Source organism: Idiotropiscis lumnitzeri, chromosome 1, assembly GCF_059441095.1.
Source record: "Idiotropiscis lumnitzeri isolate Australia: NSW breed Sydney's pygmy pipehorse chromosome 1, RoL_Ilum_1.0, whole genome shotgun sequence".
Lineage (NCBI taxonomy): Eukaryota > Metazoa > Chordata > Actinopteri > Syngnathiformes > Syngnathidae > Idiotropiscis > Idiotropiscis lumnitzeri.
Genome location: NC_142391.1, coordinates 14,268,968 through 14,290,734, shown reverse-complemented (window position 1 = coordinate 14,290,734; position 21,767 = coordinate 14,268,968). Strand labels below are relative to the sequence as shown.

The 21,767-nt window shown below is 44.5% G+C and overlaps 1 protein-coding gene across 3 annotated transcripts; it reads left to right on the top strand.

Annotated features, from left to right (window-relative positions):
* Nucleotides 1-132: 132 nt before the first annotated feature.
* On the top strand, nucleotides 133-21,693 carry togaram1 (TOG array regulator of axonemal microtubules 1). 3 transcript variants are annotated; one of them, XM_088319116.1, is made up of 23 exons: nucleotides 133-528; nucleotides 1,821-2,981; nucleotides 4,784-4,850; nucleotides 5,157-5,285; nucleotides 6,234-6,491; nucleotides 6,579-6,850; nucleotides 7,007-7,221; nucleotides 15,554-15,654; nucleotides 15,728-15,892; nucleotides 15,964-16,029; nucleotides 16,206-16,360; nucleotides 16,449-16,596; nucleotides 16,687-16,923; nucleotides 17,458-17,581; nucleotides 17,796-17,901; nucleotides 18,414-18,649; nucleotides 18,736-18,894; nucleotides 19,128-19,254; nucleotides 19,331-19,446; nucleotides 19,680-19,863; nucleotides 19,944-20,163; nucleotides 20,240-20,326; nucleotides 20,552-21,693. In XM_088319116.1, the coding sequence occupies exons 2-23, from the start codon at nucleotides 1,947-1,949 to the stop codon at nucleotides 20,809-20,811; spliced, it is 4,467 nt and encodes a 1,488-aa protein (XP_088175242.1). In that variant the 5' UTR covers nucleotides 133-528; nucleotides 1,821-1,946; the 3' UTR covers nucleotides 20,812-21,693. The 3 variants fall into 3 exon arrangements, with proteins under 3 accessions (XP_088175242.1, XP_088175251.1, XP_088175232.1); XM_088319125.1 differs by having other exon boundaries at nucleotides 6,234-6,497; nucleotides 18,486-18,649; XM_088319106.1 differs by having other exon boundaries at nucleotides 6,234-6,497.
* The last annotated feature ends 74 nt before the right edge of the window (nucleotides 21,694-21,767 follow it).

Here is a 21,767-nt window from a genome sequence, read left to right as displayed (position 1 = left end):
ATTACGTGGCCCGTCCGTGCGTTTTAAAAATCAAACGTGGCCCTTTGAGCACTAAAGTTTGCCCACCCCTGGCGTAGTTTCTTAAAAGCGCATGCGTGACATATTTGTAATTACCTGGATGCTACATTGGGACGTTTCGTTCACTTCACTTCCCAACGACGTGCACGTGTGGCCGTGTGGCGGCGGTAGCGCGTGCACGAGCCCACAGCTCGCGTCACCATGGAAGCGCTCAGTTTGCGACCTGGATACGCCATTTTTCCTCCCGGTGCTTCTGTGTGTGCGGCTATGTGCGTGTACGCGTGTGTGAATGCTTGTGCGAAGTGTGTGTGCGTGGGCTGCTTGTCGGTGAAAATAACTCTGTCGATTGCGAACGTTCAACACTCCACACACCAACTAAACTGAACCAAAATGTTCACGCTTGAAGAATAAGCAGCCCACTCCGCATCCGAACATGGGAACGCGGACGACGTAACGTTTAATCGTCTCGTCGAACGCTCTCCAAGTCTAAGAAGCGTAAGGGACTACAAGGTTTGTTTTCCAATTGCTTTGCCTTAACTTTGCTAGCTCAAGTCAGTCAGTATTATATAACCGAGTAGCGAGCTAGCTTAGCACAGTGCACGCAATGTTATTCACACCAGCAACGACTCGATACATCGAGTTTTTGTCTTAGGGTGGCGTAGGGGGTCGGTCGGTAGAACTCCACCGAAGCCACGGTTCACGTTTCTGTGCGTGGGCTGCTGCAGTCGATATTTCTGTTACTTAATACATTGTCATGTTACGTTAGATGGGAATTGTGTACATCGGGGGATGTTCTGAATCATGTTGAGTGGCAAAAAGCCACAAGTGGTTGGATTAAGTGCATTATGTTCTGTCGTGCTTTCGTGAATCAGTGCTGCGAGATGATTTAAATCGTTGAGTCTGTCTTCATGATGATCTTTTTATGCCATAATTTTCAGAATGTATTTGTTTTTAATTGTGTATGTCTGCCTCGCAGTTCTGAGGTTTTGGGTTTGATTCTGGGCTCTGGTCTGACTGTGTGGAAATTATACAATAAATACAGAATTGTTACCCCTGAATCTCACTGAGCGGCGGAAGCTTGCGAACACAGAGAATTTTGGGTTTTGTCTGGGTTTGTAAAAGGTTGCAAACAGTTTTAATCAGTGTAAACAGTCTTTTGTGTCTTGGTGGATTAATTGTTTTGTTGGGAGTGGCAAGTGTTTGCAAAATAAGCATTCATAAACGCGTCTTAAGATGTGTTTCCAAAGTTCTTTTTTATTCACCAGTGCTAGAGACCATGTGACCATGGTTCCAATACGTCTCCCATTTATTCACAAGCATTTTTATGCATTTGGCGCTCAGTGAGAATTTAGTACCATTCTCCACATTGACCAGCAAGAGGAAACAAGCTACAAAGAGTAAGGCAATTAACCCTAAGGGGGGGCTTTTGGGGAGGTCGTGAATGTTCATGCCAAGGTCCTAGGCTGAGGTACGACCCCTAGAAAGATGTTGTAGACCCTTTCAGTTACTGCTGATCCTGCAGAAATTAATTTCCATATTATCGAAATCCACAACCTTTGCAAGCATTCGCTGCTCTGTGAGATATCAAGGTGTGCATGTGGTCAATTACATATATGTTCCCTGTGATTAAGTGATGACCAGTTATAAGCCGTCTCTCGCTCCCTCAAACCGAATGAGGATAACTGGAACAGAACTTAAATGGATGGATTGATATGTATTTCTTGGCCATCGGCATATACTTATTCAATTTGGTGACGCAAATCCAAATTCTGTGACATTGCTGATTTCTTTGTTCTCTGCAGTTAAGTGGCTCCCCATCATCAACCACTCAGGATAAACACCAACGGGAACGAAGAGAAATATAACCATCCTCGCAAGATTGCGCTAGATTCTTCTCATGTTTGACCACATCCGTCAGATCAACAATTATGATTCGTGGAATAATCTCCCGGGAGTTACACCAGCAACTTCTGGACGCCAAGAATTACCAGAATCGGACAAATGGGGTGGAAGAGCTCAAGCGAATCCTCTCGGAGGTGGACTTGAAATTGGTCCCTCCTGACAGTATTGAAGAGTTCATAAATTTTTTTCCGAGACTTCTGGATGACAGTAATTTTAAAGTATTGTATGGCACCTTGCAAGTTTTAAACTTGTTTATTCAGAGGTTAGATGCAAGCATTCACAAATATATCAGACAGATAGTTTTGGTGGGCGTCAAAGCTCTAGGTGACACTCGCACCATTGCCCGGAATGAATACATGAACATGTTTCATCTGATGATGAAAACTGTGGCCCCGCAACCAGTTTTAGATCTTGTTATTTGTAACTTGAAACACAAGAATTCCAGAGTCCGAGAGGATGTTCTTAACATCATTATTGCAGCGATGCTCACTCACCCGAGGAAAGAGTTCAACATCCCCAAGCTTTGTTTTGAAGTTGCACCATATCTGGCAGACAGCAAAAGGAAGGTCCGGCACGCTGCCCTTGAGCTATTTGCAGTTTTTGACTCCTGCCTTGACACAGGGAAAAAACAGCCGCTCACAAAAGCTGTGGACAACGTTGAGCTGAAAGAGGACGCGGAGGGTCTTATGGCAGCGGTACAGGCCAGACGTGCAAGGCACGTTCTCCCCAATCTTTCACCAGAAGGAGTGGTGGAGTACGGTTTGATCGTGCCTAAATCAGGGCTGCAGTGCTCCGCGCAGGCGAGTTGTTCAGGAGCTGATCTGGACTGGGTGATGAATGGTGGAAGGATTAGCAGTGCAAGGAGTCACAGAACTGAACCGGACTTTGAGCGACTGTATGGATATGGCAGCTTAGGATCCCTCAATGACGAGCTTCCCTCTCAAAGGAGGATTGTCAGTGCAGGTAAAGGGAAGAACAAACTACCTTGGGAGATGTTGAGTTATTCATTGACGGAAAATAACCATCAGTGCCGCTCCCCCAATGGAAAGTGCTCCGAGCAGGTGAGGTCAAGCTACTTGCTACACTGTTGCTCTTAGTCTCTCAGACCTTTTTTTGACATATTTATCATCCATGCGGTCAGAACCAAACAAATAAGATTGAAGGAGCATTGGAGTATTGAGTGTTCTTGTTTTCTCTCAGTACACTCATGATGACGATGCAGAAATTTGGAATTTGATATGATACCTGCATAAAACACCTTGGTACCAGTCCTGAAACAGTACCATGGCAAATACTTAAAATATCTGTAACAAACTGGAATAATAGCTCACATCTAAACAATTTCAGATTTATTGTTTTTTATTTATTTAAACTATGCTTTACGTGATCATGATTTTTGGGGACCGAGTTTGGGGGGAAAAAATCTGAAAATGGAGCAATATTTTATCATTTCTAATATTCAAACAACTTGTTTATTTACCCTACCGCAGTCCCCAATCATAGCAAAAATGCATTGGGAAAAATGGAAATGGGATATTACCATTTTCTACCTGCTCGGGACGTACCAGTCCTATACATGATGTAGTAAGCACATACTCAACGCCGTTTGGCTCCAGTGCATTTGTAACTCTTATGGCTAACACCATTTAGCCATGACACTTCATTATTCACAATGCTTCTGTTGGATGACCCGGATTACCACTTTTCCGCATGTGCGTCACAGAGAGGCATACAGCCAGCGGGATATGAGGCAGTTCCAACAGATGAACAACGCACAATCATAAATAAACAACTCATCCACTATTAAATTAATTGTCATTGATTTTGGTCGTGACTAATCTTGGCAGCCCTAATACACAGTATACAATGCAATAATCGTCCAATGTTCTTGGCAGAATTTTGACAATATGGACATTTAGGTCAATTGTTCTGGAAGTGAATTTCTATAGGTTGGCAAGCCTCCCTTTCTTATTTTAGTTCCAAGAACCCTTTGTATTGCATATTTACTCTATATACCATCCTGACAGCACTGACAGCAGCGCCATCAGACCCATTCCACTAATGATGTTCATGGATCAGGATGGGGGTGTTGTGTTCTGTTCTTAGGACTGTTGCCCAGTATTGTAGTGTTCATGTTTATTTCAAAACCTTCTGTTTACCGCAGCGTCTGTTTCCCAGCAACCCCATGATTGCAGAGTACCTCTTATGGGTGTGTGTGTGCGTGTGGGACTGTGCGTGTTCAGCAAATACAATTGGTAATATCACAAGGTTAGACTTGCAAAACATGGCTTATTTACAGCTCTCGTGTAGACTGCAAGTGATGGAGTGCTATCACGCAACACTTAACGCAAACTCAGCCAACTTTTCATTAAGAGTGAGATGAAAGATGCAAAAAGCTCTCATTGCTTTCTGTGCTTTAATTGTCTAAATTAAGTTAACATACTTACACAGATTCACATAGGAATTGAACTGGAATGGAAACAAAAAGTCTACACTCCCCTTTTCAAGTGGCAGGTTTTTGTGGTATTAAAAAAAAAAAAACATCATTTCATACATTTTTCCACCATTGATGTGACCTAAAGTCTTTACAACGCTATTGAAAAAAAATCTAAAGAGAGGAAGTAAAAATTGGGCTACATTTGTGTAGTGTGACCTCGGCATTGTTGTCAGATCGCACCTTCTGTCGTTGTTTCAGCCAAAGGCTACTTTTTCAATGACAAAAAACAGGCACTGCAACAGGGACTTTTTTACATCCACCATAGCAGAATATTTTTATTTTGTTTAGTTTGATAGATGGAAGTCCAAAAAATAACCACCTGCCTCTTGTAATAACGAATGCAAAACCATCTCTATCTTTTCACAGGTGACCATTGAGGAAGTTATTCCATTGTCCAGGAAGTTGAGTCCAGAGACCTACATATCCACTTTTAGTAAGTGCCAATCCATCCATGTCTCATGCTCACATTAATCTGAGGTGATAAATACAGTTGAATGCTTGTCACGGGCAACTTTAGCTGGCACAAATTAGAGCTGCTCGGAATTGGATTAACATGTTGAGTCAAAGGAGTCACTAGGCTATGTGGAATTGAGTGGATGAAAGGGAACCACCTAAAAGATAACCGTCATACATGACAGTTTGCCAAAAATAATGAATGATAATGATTCATGAAATAGAACACACATTTTGATTTTTACAACTACAGCACAATATTTTGAATTAAAAAAAATGTCTACAGGTTCTGCAGAACCACAGACACCACAAACATCCAGGAGAAGAACATCGCCAGGCCGCCTAAGAAGAAGCGGAAGCCTCAACTTAGACCCTGACATCTTTAAAACCACAAACTTCACTGAGTCGCAGCGCGGTAAGAAACTTTCGTCAAAATGTTTGTTTTTTTTTAATTTGAAGTCGAACTTTTTGCTGCGATTGGCTTGTGACCAGTTCACGGTGTAACCCGCCAACTGCCTGAAGATAGCTAGGATAGGCTCCAGCACGCCTGTGAGCAACCCTCGTGAGGAGAAGCGGCTCAGATAATGGATGGATAGAACTTCTTTCTAAAAGTTCACCTCATATTTAAAATCACTGCCGGGTACAGGGGGGAAAAAATGAGTTGTTACTACTAAGTAGGTTCCATGGATCTTCAAACAGTCCTAAAAGGGATTGACTCGAAAAAAAAACAATGCCTTAAACGGCACTAAAATATCTTAAATATATCTTTCAAAAGTCTTAAAGAAAGGTTAACACATATGTAGGATTTTATGGTTGTGAATGGGCTCAAATCTCAAAATTAGCATTTTTGAAAAATATAATGCAGAATGACTCAAGGTAAAATCTTGCAATCATGACTGCGGAAGCAACGAAACAGTTTTTTAACATCCGTATTATGTATTCTTATCAATGCGGCCTGGCCTCCATGTTCTCCTCTCAAAGTATGTTTGTATTGGATTGAAATTGAAAGTCATTAAAATTCCAAAACTATAATAACCCTGGGGCATACACATTTTTGAATTGTATGCCTGTGCACACTGATAAATTTCAAATCCAGTGATGAGACCACATTTGTGACAAAATATGTAATTATAATATAATATGAAAATGTTGTTTCTAAAACAAAATTCAAGGTTTTGATTATGTACAGTCTATGTTGAGCAATGTGTATTTATTTAACACATTCTGTATTATATTTTATATAAATTGCCATTATTTGTGGGTGGATTATAAGCACTACGTTATTAATAAGACATTACCATAATGTTTTTAATTATACTTTTTTGTTGCAATGTCCTAATGTACCAAAAAAAATGACTTCCAGGATTATCGAAAGGACACCTGCTCTCAAGGAACAGCAGTGTTGAGCGCACACTTTCTCTCCCCTCGAACCACACCACACCAGGCTCCTTTCTGCTGCCCTCCTACCCTCTGGCCACACTCCCAGGAGGTGTGCTGACTCCAACACTATCCCGTCGCCATGCCGACTCGTCCCTCTCAATGTCCAACACCTGGCCCAACAAGCGAGAGAACAGCCCCCACCAGGGAGACACCAGCTCTTGGGGTGATGCAGCAGTCAAAGGCAAGGGTTAGCTTGTCCGCTATCTGAATGTAAGATTAGCTGATCTCGGTTTTGTAATGAATGGTTTTCTGCCCTCACCCACACCAGGCGACCTCTCTAGCAAATGCTCTCCTCGGCCAATCCGTGCCTCCCTCAAGAGTTCTTCGTCAACATCGTCATTCCGCAGAGTCCTGAACAGCAGTAGGACGTCCATCTCCACCTCTCCAGTCATTCCTTCAGGAGAGCAATTTTATAACAATGACCAAAGGCCTAATACACGCAGCAGCCCTCAGAATCTAGAGAGGGAACTTCTACTAGAGCCTGTGAGCTCGAACACAACACAGGATACTCAAGAGGAGGAGCCTCTGGATGTGCAGGAGGTGAACAGCACTTTTTATTTACTTGTCTGGATTCTTTTGATCAATTCTGACACCCAAAGTCTTGAGTTCACAGAGTCTGTGGACATGTCATGTATTTTAAATGAATGTCAGGCATTCCCTTTCCTGTCAATATTTCCCCCTCTGATTTGCTCACAGATGTGGAACTCGCTACGTTCCTTGCGCAACAGTGCTGCAAAGAGGAGGGCCAAAGTAAGCCTGAGCAGTTCAGACCAAGACCAGGACAGCCTAGATTCTGCTATTAGGTCACCCCTTGGTCAAGACCTAATGGTGCACACATCTCCCATGCTCACCAGCTCAACCAGCGAGAGTGGCCTTTCCAGTTTGAGTCCCAACACCTCCAGTGTCAAAAGGTAAACAGGCATCCATCATCTGTTTTTGGGTGGTCTTGTTTCTTACTGGAGGAGGGGTCCAGTTACATATTCTGGCACAAAGGGACTTCGGAGGCATGCTCTTCACTACTCGCACAAGTGGTTCCCAACCTTATATATTAGTGCTGTCAATCGATTAAATTTTTTTAATAACCAATAATTAATCACAAAAAATTCAATAATTAATTGCGATTAATCAAAATCTTCAAGTACCGTATTTTGTGACGCTTGTAACGGCTATTTTTGGATTCATTCATTCATTACATTCATTCTTGGAATGAATGTAAAATCACCAAATATGAAATATATTTTAATTCAAAGACTGTACTAATATCTTTGTTTGAGCCTTGAATATGATCCTAACGAAGTAGTTTTTAAAGGCATTTTTCTTAGAAACAAAACTTACATTACATGTACTAGTCCTGCCCACAAGCACCACACTCCAGCAGTGGTGCTTTGTAAGTTCCAGTGGTTGATTTAGCACAGTGTTTTGTTCTGAAATTACATCAATTTATTGCCACTCCTGGTTGACATGTAAAAAAATAATAATAATATAAATGCATTTGTTTTTGCAGAAGCCCATTCTCATACTGAAAATTGTAGAAATGGTTCACCAGACAAAATCAAGCTCCTCCCATGGCCATCTCAGTCCTCAGACCTCAACCCCATGAAAACCTATGGCGTGAGCTAAAGAGGAGAGTGCGGAGGAGAGGACATAGGTCATTGGATGATTCATGGAGATTGTGCAAGGAGGAATGGTCCATATCCGTCTTTCGCTCTTCATCCTTTTTGTGAAACATAGATTTGGTGCTATTTTGTCAGTAAAAGGGTTTCAGAACCAGAATCAGAATGCCTTTTATTCTCATTGTACTCAGTGTGCAACGAGATTAGTTTATACAAAGTATTAAAATCTAGGTGTTGGAGAGCCTCGGGGTGGACTGTATAGGTGACTTGGTTCAAATGGGGTATGCTCTTTTCACCCCCGGGTGTTGGTCAGAACACAAGGGCGAGTCCAAGATGTGGGTTGGCAGTTTTAATGGTGTATCTTCACCCAACATGTAACAGGACAAGCAACAGGCGGACAAACATGGGCACAGATGAAAATGAGGTGGTGATGGACTCATGCATGCAGGAATGCATGTGAGCGAGCGAGAGTGTGAGGGAGAGTGGGAAGTAGTGAGGGTGCGAAGCAATGAGCGGGTGGGAAGCAGTGAGCGTGTGGTTCTGTAACAAAAAGAAACAGCACATAAGTATATAGCTCAACTCAACAAAACGGCAGCTATAAAGTGTACTTGCATGCGCAAATTACATAAGTGCAAATAAGACACATCGACTGCGTCAAACTGTTGCCAACTACGGCCGTGGACGGCGAACAATGGCGGCGGCAGTATGGAGTGCGCACTACCTAGGTCACAGCAGACCTGACGCACATAGGTGTATAAACTATACAAAACTATACAAAGGAGTGCGCTTTAGTGGAGCACAACCTCCTTTATATAACTAGCACACCGAGGGGAACATTTAGACATTCACACACCGAGCTAAAGACACACATTCAGTGACGCGGCGAACTTCAAAGGGGGCTCGGCGACGGAGCACGGCAAGAAGCATGGCGGCGACGCACAACGACAAACCGGACTTGACAGGAGTAGACATGACGATGCACAGCGGCGCGATGAATAAAAGCTGTAAACAAATAAATACACTAGTGTACTCACTTGCGGTCAGGAACGCACACGGACATTGAGGCATCGAACACGTCACATGCTAGTGGTGGTCGGCTAACAAGCAGTTGTTGGTAACCCGTATGTGGGTGCTTCTCGCGAGAGCTCGGCACCGACGCGACTCCAATTACACAACAAGCACACAAACGATGACGACATTCAACCTAGGAACCTTTCGAACAGCCGCCTCCGAATGTTCGAAGTACATTCGGTCCTAAGGAAGGTGATAGAGTCTCGAATGTCTCACGGCAGGCTGGTCTTGATTGTAGCGACGTCCTCATCACCAGCTGAGAGAGCTGGCAGAACGACCAACCTGGCCACTGGTATAGTGTAATTGCGCTCGCCAATCTGCACATCAACGGAGAGGACGTGTCCATCAGCGCTGGGATGGACTTGGGTGACATGACCCACGGGCCACATCGCTCTTGGCAGCTGGGGGTCCACCAGCATCACGACAGCGCCCTTGACGATATCGGCTCTGGTGGATTGCCACTTCTGGCGTGTCTGCAAGTTCGGTAGGTAGTTATGCAGGAAGCTGGACCAGAAGTGGTTCGCCAGAACTTGGGAGTGTCTCCAGTGGCGACGGCTCAGCAGGTCAGTCTCTGGATACACAATCTGGGGTAATGATCCATCCGGCCGCCCCATCAACAGGACGTTGGGTGTCACAGGATCGAGGTCATTGAGGCTGGATGAGACGTATCTTAGTGGCTTCGAATTGAGGATCCCTTCCACTTCAAGCAGTACGGTCCTTAGTACTTCCTCTGGGACTGGCTGGGCTCCCACCGTGGTGTACAAGGCTGCCTTCACTGAACGTATCTCCCTTTCCCACGTCCCTCCGAAGTGAGGTGCAGCTGGTGGGTTGAAGTGGAAGCTGATTTTCTGCTTGGCTAGCTGTTGCTGTAGATCTGGGGACAGGGTAGCGAACGCCTCTCGCAGCTCTCTTTCTGCTCCTCTGAAGTTGGTTCCCTGGTCCGAATACACCTCAGCGGGTGTCCCTCGGCGTGCAATGAACCGCCTGAGGGCCATCAGGAACGAGTCGGCGTCAATTGTGTTCAGAAGGTCTAAGTGAACGCCTCTGGTGGTGAGGCACTTGAATATGATGCCCCACCTCTTCTCCGTGCGTCTTCCCACCTTGACCTGGAATGGCCCGAAACAGTCCATTCCAGTGGAGAAGAAGGCTGGCTTGAAGAGGCGTAGCCGAGCAGGTGGTAGGTCCGCCATCTTGGGGACAGCAGGTCTAGCCTTCCAGCGTCGACATTCTGTGCAGGTATGTTGGTAGCGGCGTACTGCTTCACGGCCACGCGCCGTATCTCCGCGAACACTCTCTCTGGTCCGGGGTGATGCAGACGGCTGTCGAAGTCTCGGATGAGGAGTCTAGTGGAGGGGTGGCTGGGATCCAGCACGATAGGATGAACGGCTATCTGGTCTAAATCCTCAGCGTGACGAAGCCTACCTCCAACACGAATGACCTCCTCTTCATCCATCTCAGGAGACAAGGTGAGTAGGCGGCTGCTGGATGAGACAGGCTTGCCGGCCTTCAGGAGCCTCAGCTTTTCTGGGAAGCTGTCACGTTGGGATCGCTTGAGGATGAGGATCTCGGCCCAGCGGTAGTCTTCAACAGTATGACCGCTGCTCTGATCTGCCGCCCCCTGCAGCTCCTGCACTGTAGCGTGTAACAAGTTCTTCCAGGTGTCATATCGCGTCGCATCTGCGGTGCTGACTGGGACTGTCGTGACTCCACAGAAGGCAGACTTCCTTAGCTCTGAGGTATCGTCATCCTTATCAAGCTTAGGCCGGACTGGCCAATCTTCTGGGGGTTGGAGAAGGAATGAAGGTCCTTGACTCCATCGGTTGGGCTTCACAAGGTCTAGCAGTTTCTTGCCCCTTGTGATATCATCCGCAGGATTCCTCTCTGAGTCTACATATCGCCAGGCATCAGGGCTGGTGAGTTCCTGGATCTCTGCCACTCTAGTGCCAACAAAGACCTTGAAACGGCAGGACTCCGACTGCAGCCACGTCAGAACCCTGGTGGAATCAGTCCACAGGATTGTCTGTGTAATCTTCAGCGTGAGCTCCCTCCTGACGAGCTTGGCTAGTTGGGCTCCTGTGACAGCTCCGCACAGCTCCAGTCCTTGCTTGTCGCTTGTTCTCAGGTACGCCACTGATCCATATGCTTGTTCGGAAGCATCCGAGAACACGTGAACTTCATGGGTGACACTTGACGCATCTACCTTGGCAGGTAGGTAGGCTCTTGGTAGGGTGACTTGAGGAAGGAACCTTAACTCTTCTTCCCAGCTGTTCCATGCTTGTAGGAGGTCTTGGGGTAGAAGAGGATCATCCCAGCCTCTGTGCTTCTCCCAGAGGCGTCGGACAAGCATCTTGGCTCTAGTGGTGTATGGGATCAGGAACCCTAAGGGGTCGTACTGACTGGCTAAGACGCGGTAGATGTTCCGCAGCGTTGGCGCGCCATACACGATATGTCGGTGTTTGTAACTCATAGTGTCCGTATGACAGTGCCAGCTGAGTTCTAGCGTGGATTAAGGGGAGTCTGCCTGGTCGTGGGGAAGGTGGAGCTCAAAGCTGTCTGATCTTGCCTGCTTGGGTAGGTGTTCGACAACGCTCGGCATGTTACTTGCCCACTGCCGTAGGTCGAATCCGCCAGCAGCTAGGAGCGTCCGGAGTCTTGTCCACCAGACGACTGGCTTCTTGAGGAGTAGGAAGATTCTGCAGGAGGTTGTCCACATAAAAACATCTCTCAATGGAGAACCTCACGTCATCTTCTGGTTGGCTATGTTCGGCTACATGGCGTTGCAGGGCGAACGTAGCGCAGCAGGGGCTACAAGTGGTGCCAAAGGGAAGAACTTGCCACTCGTACACTTCTGGAGGGTCACCTTTGGTCATGTCACGCCAGACGAACCGAAGGAGGGAACGGTCAGCAGGGAGTAGGCGGACTTGATGGAACATCCCCTTAATGTCTGCAGTAAGGGCGACAGCGTGTTCCCTGAAGCGCAGCAGCACTCCCAAAATCGATGCTCCGAGAGTGGGTCCAGGCAGCAGTGAACCGTTCAGGCTCTGGCCTCTATACTGATAAGAGCAGTTGAAGACGATTCTGTTCTTGCCGAGATGGCTCACCATGTGGTGCGGAATATACCACTCTTCTCCCTCTTGGTTAAGTTGGCTTAACTTGAAGACGGAGCCTGCATCCACCAGCTTCTGGATCTCGATGCCATAGACCTTGGCACGCTCTGGATCTTTGGCCAGTCGTCGTTCTGTGCTCCGCAGACTTGGGATGACTGCTTCTTTTGGGGCGCGGAGAATAGGCATGTCTCGTTTACGCAGAAGGGGGGTGGCATAGCGAAGGATCCCGTGCACCTCTAAGCGGATGGTCTTTTCTTCGAGCAGGGCCACGGCTGCTTGATCCTGCTTTGACCTCGTCACGATCTTCTCGCTTCTGTAGGGAAGAGTGTCGAGTTGCCAGAGTCTTTCGACGTGTCTAAACAGTTCTGTATCGACTGGGGATACTGATGTCAACAAACACGGCAAGAAGCATGGCGGCGACGCACAACGACAAACCGGACTAGACAGGAGTAGACATGGCGATGCACAGCGGCGCGATGAATAAACGCTGTAAACAAATAAATACACTAGTGTACTCACTTGCGGTCAGGAACGCACACGGACACTGAGGCATCGAACACGTCACATGCTAGTGGTGGTCGGCTAACAACTGCTGCGCCACAAGCAGTTGTTGGTAACCCGTATGAGGGCGCTTCTCGCGAGAGCTCGGCACCGACGCGCCTCCAATCACACAACAAGCACACAAACGATTACGCCATTCAACCTAGGAACCTTTCTAACACTAGGGTGCTAATAATTGTGGCATACGTCATTTGATGTAAATAATTATGTATTTAATCTGGTATTTTTTTTCGCTGCAATATTCATTATTCCCGAGGGGATCTATTTTCAGTAGTTCACCGTGTCATTTTATATTGTTCTTTGCTGTAGTGTTGAGTGAAACAAGGTTTAAATTATTTCCCCTGTTTATCCATCCATCCATAATCCGATCGGCTTCTCCTCATGAGGGTCGCGGGCATGAGGGCATGGAGTCTATCCCAGTTGTCTTTAGGCAGTAGGTGGGCTACACCCTGAATTCGTTGTCAGTCATCCGCAGGGCTCACAATCACACTCGGGGGCAAATTAGACTGTTCAATCAACCTACCATGCATGGTTTTGGAATGTGGGAGGAAACCAGAGTACCCGGAAAAAACCCACACAGTCACGGGGAGAACATGCAAACTCCACACAGGAAGTCCGGAGCCCCGGATTGAACACCGCACCTCTGGACTATGAGGCAGACATGCTAACCAGTCATTCACCATGCCACTGCTTGTTAATTTTGCTTTAAAAAAGAGTAAAAGTACTCTCAAGTTACCTTAGTTTTTTCACTACAGATGTTTTAAAATTGTTATTTAAAAATAATGTCAAATTAAGACAATGATAATGATAATGATTTTTTTGGGGGTGGCTGGGGTAGATTGGCGGCAGTATTCACAATTATAAACTAGCACATTTAATAAATATAGGAAAAACAACCAAAGTAAAAAATCTAAATGCATAAGCAGCATTGGGAGGAATTAAAGGAGAAATTCTATCTCAGCAGAAACAAAAAGTTATAGAAAATTATGGAAAGTAATATATAATAAATATTGTTAACTTATGCTAGAGCAGTATATTAAAAAATAGTGTAATGTTAACAGCGATTTATACTGTATAATGGACTGTTATGACTATGATACACCAGTATGTGGGAATAAAAAGTTGATTTGCATTATGAAAGTCACATTTAAACAATAAAATATGTTTTTAGGCATCAATATGAATGATAGCAAGCCAGACAGTGTCAATATATTCATATTCAGTCATACTATTGAATATAACATTTATTGGAATGTTCACTGGAGTTATATTCATTTAGAATAGTGAACGGTAAATATCAGAAGTCAAACATCATTTTGTAGCGCTTGTCAGACTATCAAAGCACAATTAATGAACAAACAATACGTCGTAGTTTGCGCGTTCATGCTTGTTGTATTATTAGCGTGCACGTACGGCTTACTACGGCATTTACGCCACCTTTCGTGCTGTACATGCCAAAAGCAATTCAGCAAGGGGGTGCGTGTCGTCATCGTACATCGACTTCCCATATTTTCTGCAGACAACCAAAACGACAAATAATACAAGAAGCCCACAGAAATATGACTCACACTGATGACGTCACATTGACGTCGTTGTCCCGGCGTTTGTCAACACTGCATGTCATCAACGCCACGGCGCTTGTCGTCTTTGGTGGGGGGCGCTTTTCAAACATTCCCCCTTGAAGCCCGTCTCAAATAGCAAGGTGACGCTCGGAAATCAGCGCTAGATGTGGCATCGACCTTTGTTTGTTCACTTAACTTGTGCTCGGGGAATTAGCGCCGTTTATAAAGAAAACTAATTAATGGTTTGCCACGCGGAAACCAGGTGGATTTCAGCTGATGGTAAAAAAACAACAGGTACTGTATGGCCAATCCAGAATTTAAAGATAATTTCGGCAGCAACATTTTTGAAAAACGGACCATTCATTTTACATGTTAATGTTTTTAAGAAAAAGAGACAATAAATCTAAATACATTTTCATTTGTCCAGATCAACAATCAACATTTTTGATGAGATAGTTTCTCTCATGGCTTATACTGTGTTTGGCTCAGCTCTCAGATACAATGGACCAAAAAAAAACATTTTCAAACTATGGATGAATAATCCTTACTATTTAAGTACATTTTATTTGAATACTATTTTTATTTTAGTTATACTGTCAATGTTATTGTTAGGGTTCTTCAGTCAGGAGCCAAGTTTGAAATATAAAATAGAATGCAACAAAAACTTGTAATGTATTTTTCTGATGCAACAAAAATGTGTAATGTATTTTTCTGATAGGAGTAACAGGTTGGGTTAGTTTGACTGACAGACATCATTACATTTGAAATACATCGAGATGAAACAATGCAGGCAGCGTAGGTGTTGATTGACCTATCCTCATGAAGTCCATTTTTTCTTTTGATTATATCCAACCTTGTCCTCCCCTGTAACGCAATCTTGGGTGCATAAACATAAACATAGCTGAACCAATCAGAGGATGGAAAAATGCAGATGTAACTTGGCCAGCAAGCAGGCCTTTTTTGGGGGGAGTGAATCTGAAATCTGATTTGTTTCAAAGGCCTTGGAAAAGTTATATTTACATGGCAACATAGAGAAGGCCCTGACTGCACGCCACAGACCGATATTAATTGCAAAGTGCATGTTTCTGTATTTTATTCATGGTTTTATTTAAATTTCATGGGAGCAGAAAATGTCCTCCATTTCTGGAATGAATCAGGGAGAAATATGTTTTAATTCGAGTGAGTTTTTTTTGGGGGGGGACTAAAGCTCAGAGAAAACCTACCATTGATTTATTTTTGTTATATATCAGCCAGGTGTCAAGGGAAAGCGGTGCCAATTGTAAATTCATGAGGGTGCAAGTTATACTAACGTTACACACCTGTCAACAGTTCTGCAAGCATGGCTTCCCCAGGAGTGAAACCTCGAATTGCAAGAGTGCCTTCTGCAAACCTGAGGTCTTCTGTGTCCATGGATTTTAGCAGCCTTCCTGGTAGGAATCAGTCGTAATGGTTCAATTGCATGTTTTATGCTCTGCATTTCATTTTCTATTTATTTTTTTAAAGGACTATCTCAGAGGAATGACTTGTCATCGGAGGTGGGCGTTGTTGGGCAGAGAGTCACTTACTCCAATGGAACCATCAGAGCCAGTGACGAGGCGACAGTACCCTCTCCTCCATTGGTCAAACCTTCATTAGGTGAATCATTCAGAGCTGTAAAAGCTTCAAAAGGTAAGCTATTAGAATAATAACATTACATTTTTTTAGGGCTATACTGAGATTTTTTTTATTTTTATTTTTAGGTTCTCGAAGCAATGAAAACAGGAATTCGCCAGCCAAAGACATGCCTGAGGGAGTCATTGGCAGAGGTGGGGGTGCCCAATCATCAGTTTTGCTCTTTTTTTACTCGACAGAATAGTGTTTTATTTTTTGTTTGTATTCAAAGCTGTATTTCAATTCGCGTTAAATTTGCTCATAACAAATTAATACAAATGTTACGCTGGTCACATAATTTTTCTGCAAATGTCCCCCTAATCTGTTTTAGGCATGTTTGGAACTCCAGTGTCCCCCCCTTGTTCGGATTTGATCTTGTCACTCGAGCAGGGTGATTCAGTGGCCAAACCCACCGCTGATCCCTTGGGAAGCCGCCCCGTTATATCTGGTGATCACAGGGGCCGTGACGACTTCTATCTAGATGAGGTAATGTTTGGCTCCATTTTTCAGATGACGACAAGGCGTCTGCATTTGTCACATCAGTGCCTGATGTGCATTTCCATTGTACGAGTAGGTGATAAATACGAGATCGATCCGGGATAAGATCCAGCTGCAGCATCTGGATCAACTTGAGGAGCAGTCCAGTCAAAGGGACAAGATTCGGCACCGTGTCAGACAGATGCTCTCTCATGTATCCAATGAAGAAAATCTAAATAGTAAAGGTGTGGCATCTCTGGACAGTGCGACAATTGAAAATTATATATATATTTTTTTATTTTGTTTTTTATGATGGATGATGTTCTTTGTTTTAGATCTGCATATGAACGGTAGTACAATCACTTCTTGTATAGAAGACCTCCCCTCGGACGGGTCACCTATAAGCCTCACCAGCTCGGTCAGTCCACCAGGACCCCAGAGCCCTGTCAAGTGCCTCACTCCACCCCATCAACCAAGCCCCCCCACAGTGCCTCCTCATCCCCAAAACCCGTCCCGTATGAGGAGGGCGCCCAGCCTCAGCAGAGCACGCCCCTCGCTGTCCCACAGCTCAGGTCAGTGGGGTGTCAACACCCAAAAAATATTTGGTACAACTGCAAAATCTTTGACTTTAGAATGCTATTCATTCTTACATGGCACACTATTTAGAGTCTCGTATTCTCATGTTCACAAGCAAGGTGAATCTACTGTAATAGTAATAATGTTGACTGGCATTGAATTAACAACTGTTTCTCCGGCAACACAGAAGTAAAGGCCAACTCCGTTGCAGCAGAATCTTCATGTGATTCAGCAATTGTATTGAATCTCATTAGATGTGCAGGTTCACCTATTGTTGTGGCCACTGAGTTTGTCTTTGTTGCACCTTATATATTGGTTTTTAATTATGCATTTCAAAGCAGTGCTTTAACGGGACTGGGCACATGTGCTCAACCATCAAAGCTACTGGAGCATGAGGAAGTTGTATTTTTGTTCTATTGTGCAACAGTGGTTTATTTTGATAACTCATAAAATCTTGCACCACGCGCACACACACCTTGTGTTGAGCCTCATAGGTGTAAGTCTTAAATGGTCTCTGTGGGCCTTTTCAGATGAGCTGTCCCCCGTTACTGTGGGCCACAAGAAAAATGTCTCTCAGCCTCCAGAACTGTGTCCCTTTTCCAAACCGGACCTGGCGCTGATGCACAGCTTTGACCTGCTGAGTTCAACACACTGGTGAGAAAGAAAAATCTATCCCATCCCATTACATTGGTAACTCAAGTTCAGTGGAGTAAATAATCTGATTTATTTGTCATAAATCCCACCTGTAAATGTCTTTGCATTTGTAAATAAACTGTGGGCAACACATTGAATATCAATGGTTCTTTTAAAAGAAAAAGTTCACTACTTGTATGTTAAAAATGCCTGCCACCTCTGTTCTGCTTGTCAGGGAAAAGAAAATTGAAGGTCTTACATTCCTACGCTCTCTGGCCCAGTACCACTCGGACACACTCCAGGGCAGGCTTCGTGATGTCTGCCTGTCTCTCATTCAAGAGGTAACAGCATTTACTGACATTGTAATCAGAGAGTAGAACTACCAATACAGCAGTTACAATGTGGCAGCAATGCATCAGCTGATTAAAATTAATAAGTTTTCAATTAATTGATTGAGCTTTATAAAATGTTCTGGCCACCAAATGGTGTCGATAAAGAGCTTTATGTTAAGTTACAAATCCATTCAGAAGTCATCTGCCAGGATGGCCGAGTGGTCTAAGGCGCCGCGTTCAGGACCCAGTCTCCCCAGGAGGCCTGGGTTCGAATCTCGAATTTCCCCATTGTGGGACTAATAAAGGCAATATTATTATCTGACGTCGGCATGATTCGCGAATCGAAATTTCAGGAGTGCATCAAGTATCCCTTCCAGGGTCATAATGTTGCCATCAGAATAACCAACTATATGGCCTAGTTTAACAAAAATGTTAACATACTTTCAAATTCCAAAATGTACGACCTTTGGGGTCATTCAGTTTTGAAGCTGTTCCATAAGTATAAAAATCTCCTTATTCAGGTGAAGAATCTCAGGTCAGTCGTGTCCAGGACTGCCGTGTGTACACTGGGTGACTTTTACATGCACCTGCAGAAGGCAATGGACCAGGAGCTGGAGGGGACCGTTAAAGCCTTGCTACCCAAGGTGGCAGAGACTAACGCCTTTATTAGGCAGGATGTTGATGCTGCTTTAGACAGCATGGTGCAGCACTGCACTCCAAACCGAGGTATTCATGCGCTACTCTCTGGAGGACTGAGGTCAGTATGCCTTTTGCACACACAGCAATATGATATTTCTCCGAATCTAGAATTTGTATAGTAAAGTCATTTGCTTTTGCTGTTAGTCATCTCAATGGACTGGTAAGGAAGTGCACTGCCCGACATTTGGCAAATTTGGTGGAAAAGGTCGGAGCTGCTCGCCTCCTTTCTGGGGGTAAAGATCAAACTGAAAGAATCTTACCTGCAGTCACCAAGCTGTCACAAGACTCCTCACAGGAAGCGAGGTATGATTTATGGCTTTAAAGTCTGTTTATGCGCACAAAGACTTATAACCCGTGATCTTACGTCTATTCATGTAACAACCAACGTATGTACCACACTAAACATGGGACAGAGAAAGTGAAGGGTGGATTTGTCTCAAGAGATTTAAAGGAAATCACAGACGGCTGGTTCTTGACTGAAATCCATGTGAAGATCTGAAGATCTGGATTTGACAAGGACGCTGTTTAACCTTTAGATACCATGGTCGCCGAATGCTGCTGACCCTCTCCTGCCACCCAGACTTTGAGAAGATCCTAGAAAGAACGATCCCGTGCAAAGACCTGCAGACTACGAGAGACACCATCTTAACTCTTAAGACCAAGGTACGACAGTCACACCTTCAAAAACAGCATTGGTGTTTTTAAGTCTACGTTTGAGTCTTAACCCGACTTTTGGTAGGGGCTTGGTGAGATGCCCCAGGACACCCAGTCAGCTAGGGGTAGACGCTCCCTCCCAGGAAGCGGTACAGTCAGAGCCTTGTCTCTCACCCGAGAGCCACTCTACCACCCTGTCAGGTATGTATGTGCTGCTGCTACTAACAAGTACAAAAAAGATCAATTGTACATAAATAACTTCTAAGGACAAAAGTACTTCTGACACACACCTAAATGTATTAATGATGACCGACAACATGGAACTGTCCAAAACGATTTACATCATTGAAGATAAGAGATTTATTAATTTTGTGACAATTAAAAGGTAAGGCTGACACTAATATATCAATTGATGCATTGTGTCCCCCTCACAGAATGTCCAACAGTAATTACAGCAACAGATCTCAGACACAGAGCATAGCAGACAAGAATGAATACATCAAGCACATAACAGGCCTGCTTGGCTCCAAGGACTTCCGAGAGAGAATCAAGGGAATGGACCAGCTCGTGGCTGACTGCCAGCACAACCCCAACATTGTCATCCGTAATATATTCCCGGTATGGAGAAAGCTCAGTCCAACCTCCTAAATGAGAATGAAGAGAGAAGATTTTGACCTCAGCGCTCTGTTTGCTTTTAGGTTTTTGACGCGCTCAAGGCCAGGCTGCAGGAGGCCAACAGTAAGGTCAACCAGTACGCCCTTGAGTCGCTGCTGAAAATCATCCCATTGATGAGGGACAACTTGTCTCAAGTGGTGAACATTCTAGTCCCAGCCGTTGTGGACAATCACCTTAACTCTAAAAACAACGCCATCTACTCTGCTGCTATTGGAACCATTGTTGCACTTATGTTGAACATCGGTATGAACCCGTAGCCCATTAATATTTTGATTTGATTCACCATTTCCAGTTAACACTAATGGCTTCTTATTGGCAGATAACAGTCTCCTCCTTCAGCCTTTCTGCACAAAGGCTCAGTTTGCAAGCGGCAAAGCTAAGGTGGATCTGGTTGAGAAAGTTGCAGGTAAATTTTTAAACAAGTGTGCATGCATTCTAAAATAGTAAAGAAAATGGAAGGATATACCTTAAATGAAACCTTATAGAGCAGGGGTGGGTGTTAATTTTCCCAAGGGGGTCACATGAGAAACGGTCGTTCCGGGTCCCAACTTTGCAGACACCGAAGCTACATCAGAGGAAATCCCATTTTGAGAGGCCCTGCGCTTTGACCATCTGGTCTTTGTATTTCCAGATCTTGTGAGCGAGCTGTACCCTCGCAAGCCCCAAATGGTGGAGCTGAAAGCGCTGCCCTTGCTGTGGCACCTGCTGGGCACATCGAGCCACAGCGGCACCGTTCACGGACGCGGCAGGAGCATGCGCGCCGCTACTGCCAATCTGTGCCAAGCTCTTCACGCCCAAATGGGGCCCAGCCTGAGCGAGTGTGCCGCATCCCAGTCGCCCAGCGTCCACAAAGGGTTAAACGAGATTCTGAAGAACGTCTCCAAAAGATAAACCAAGCCGTTGAGGAGAACATACAGACACAACACTGACCTTACTTGAAGACATAGAGATGTTCGACATTTCTTAGTGCCCGCACTTTTATCCCAATGAAGAGAAAAGTCCTCAAAAAATGCGGAACTTGTACTCTTTTCTCAGTGAGATTTCTTCCTTTGGTACAGAAACGGACTTTTTGACATCAGGTCATGCTCCCCACACAACACTGCTCTCTTTGCACATTGACAAGGTAGCTCATGATGATGAACTTGAGATTCGCATATGAATCAGTCATTGCTTTACTTCATCTGCTGAACACGAACCACAGATGACAAATCAGAGAGCCATTTGCAGAATGTAAAGTTAGAATGCACAAAAAAGGACAGACAGGGATCTGAAAGTTGTATCATGTTTTTGCGTGTGGGAAAATGTCTTGTTTTATGATTTTTTTTGTGGCTGAGTCATGAAAGGAGATTTACAATAGTACAAGATACTTCTGTACGGCTGTTATGTATTTGCACAGTATTAGCTTCTTCTGTAATCATCAGTCAACTATTTTATCTGTTGTGTAACTCTTTTGAATCTTGTTGATGTGCTGCAGACTGTTTTGTTTGTTTGCATGACCATTTCGCTGGAACAAGGCACACCGTTGGTAATAGTTAGCCAAGTGTGCATTGATGCCTGCATCAAGGCTATTGAAAAGAAGTTTGGGCTTGACTCCCGTTGTTGCCTGAGAAACAAAAGGCACAGATGGAGGATTCACAGTACAGGGCCAGTCTTCAAGTAGCCTTTTAACATCTTCTATTAAATTAAATTCATCTTGTTTGGAAATGATGACAAAGACAGATTGATATATAAATACAAATATATAAAGTGTTTTATTTCTGTAAATCAAATTTACTTCCCGTGCCTTTTTCACCATGTTTGCATACTATTGCTCACTGCCCACATTTTGGAACGGTGCTATTTATTGC

Bases quoted from the DNA above. Each gene is read 5' to 3' on its own strand.
- togaram1 (XM_088319106.1), top strand. From the start codon at position 1,947: ATGATTCGTGGAATAATCTCCCGGGAGTTACACCAGCAACTTCTGGAC. The intron at 16,030-16,205 runs GTGGGGGTGCCC...AATCTGTTTTAG, and splicing joins TGAGGGAGTCATTGGCAGAG to GCATGTTTGGAACTCCAGTG. The intron at 18,895-19,127 runs GTATGATTTATG...TTTAACCTTTAG, and splicing joins GACTCCTCACAGGAAGCGAG to ATACCATGGTCGCCGAATGC.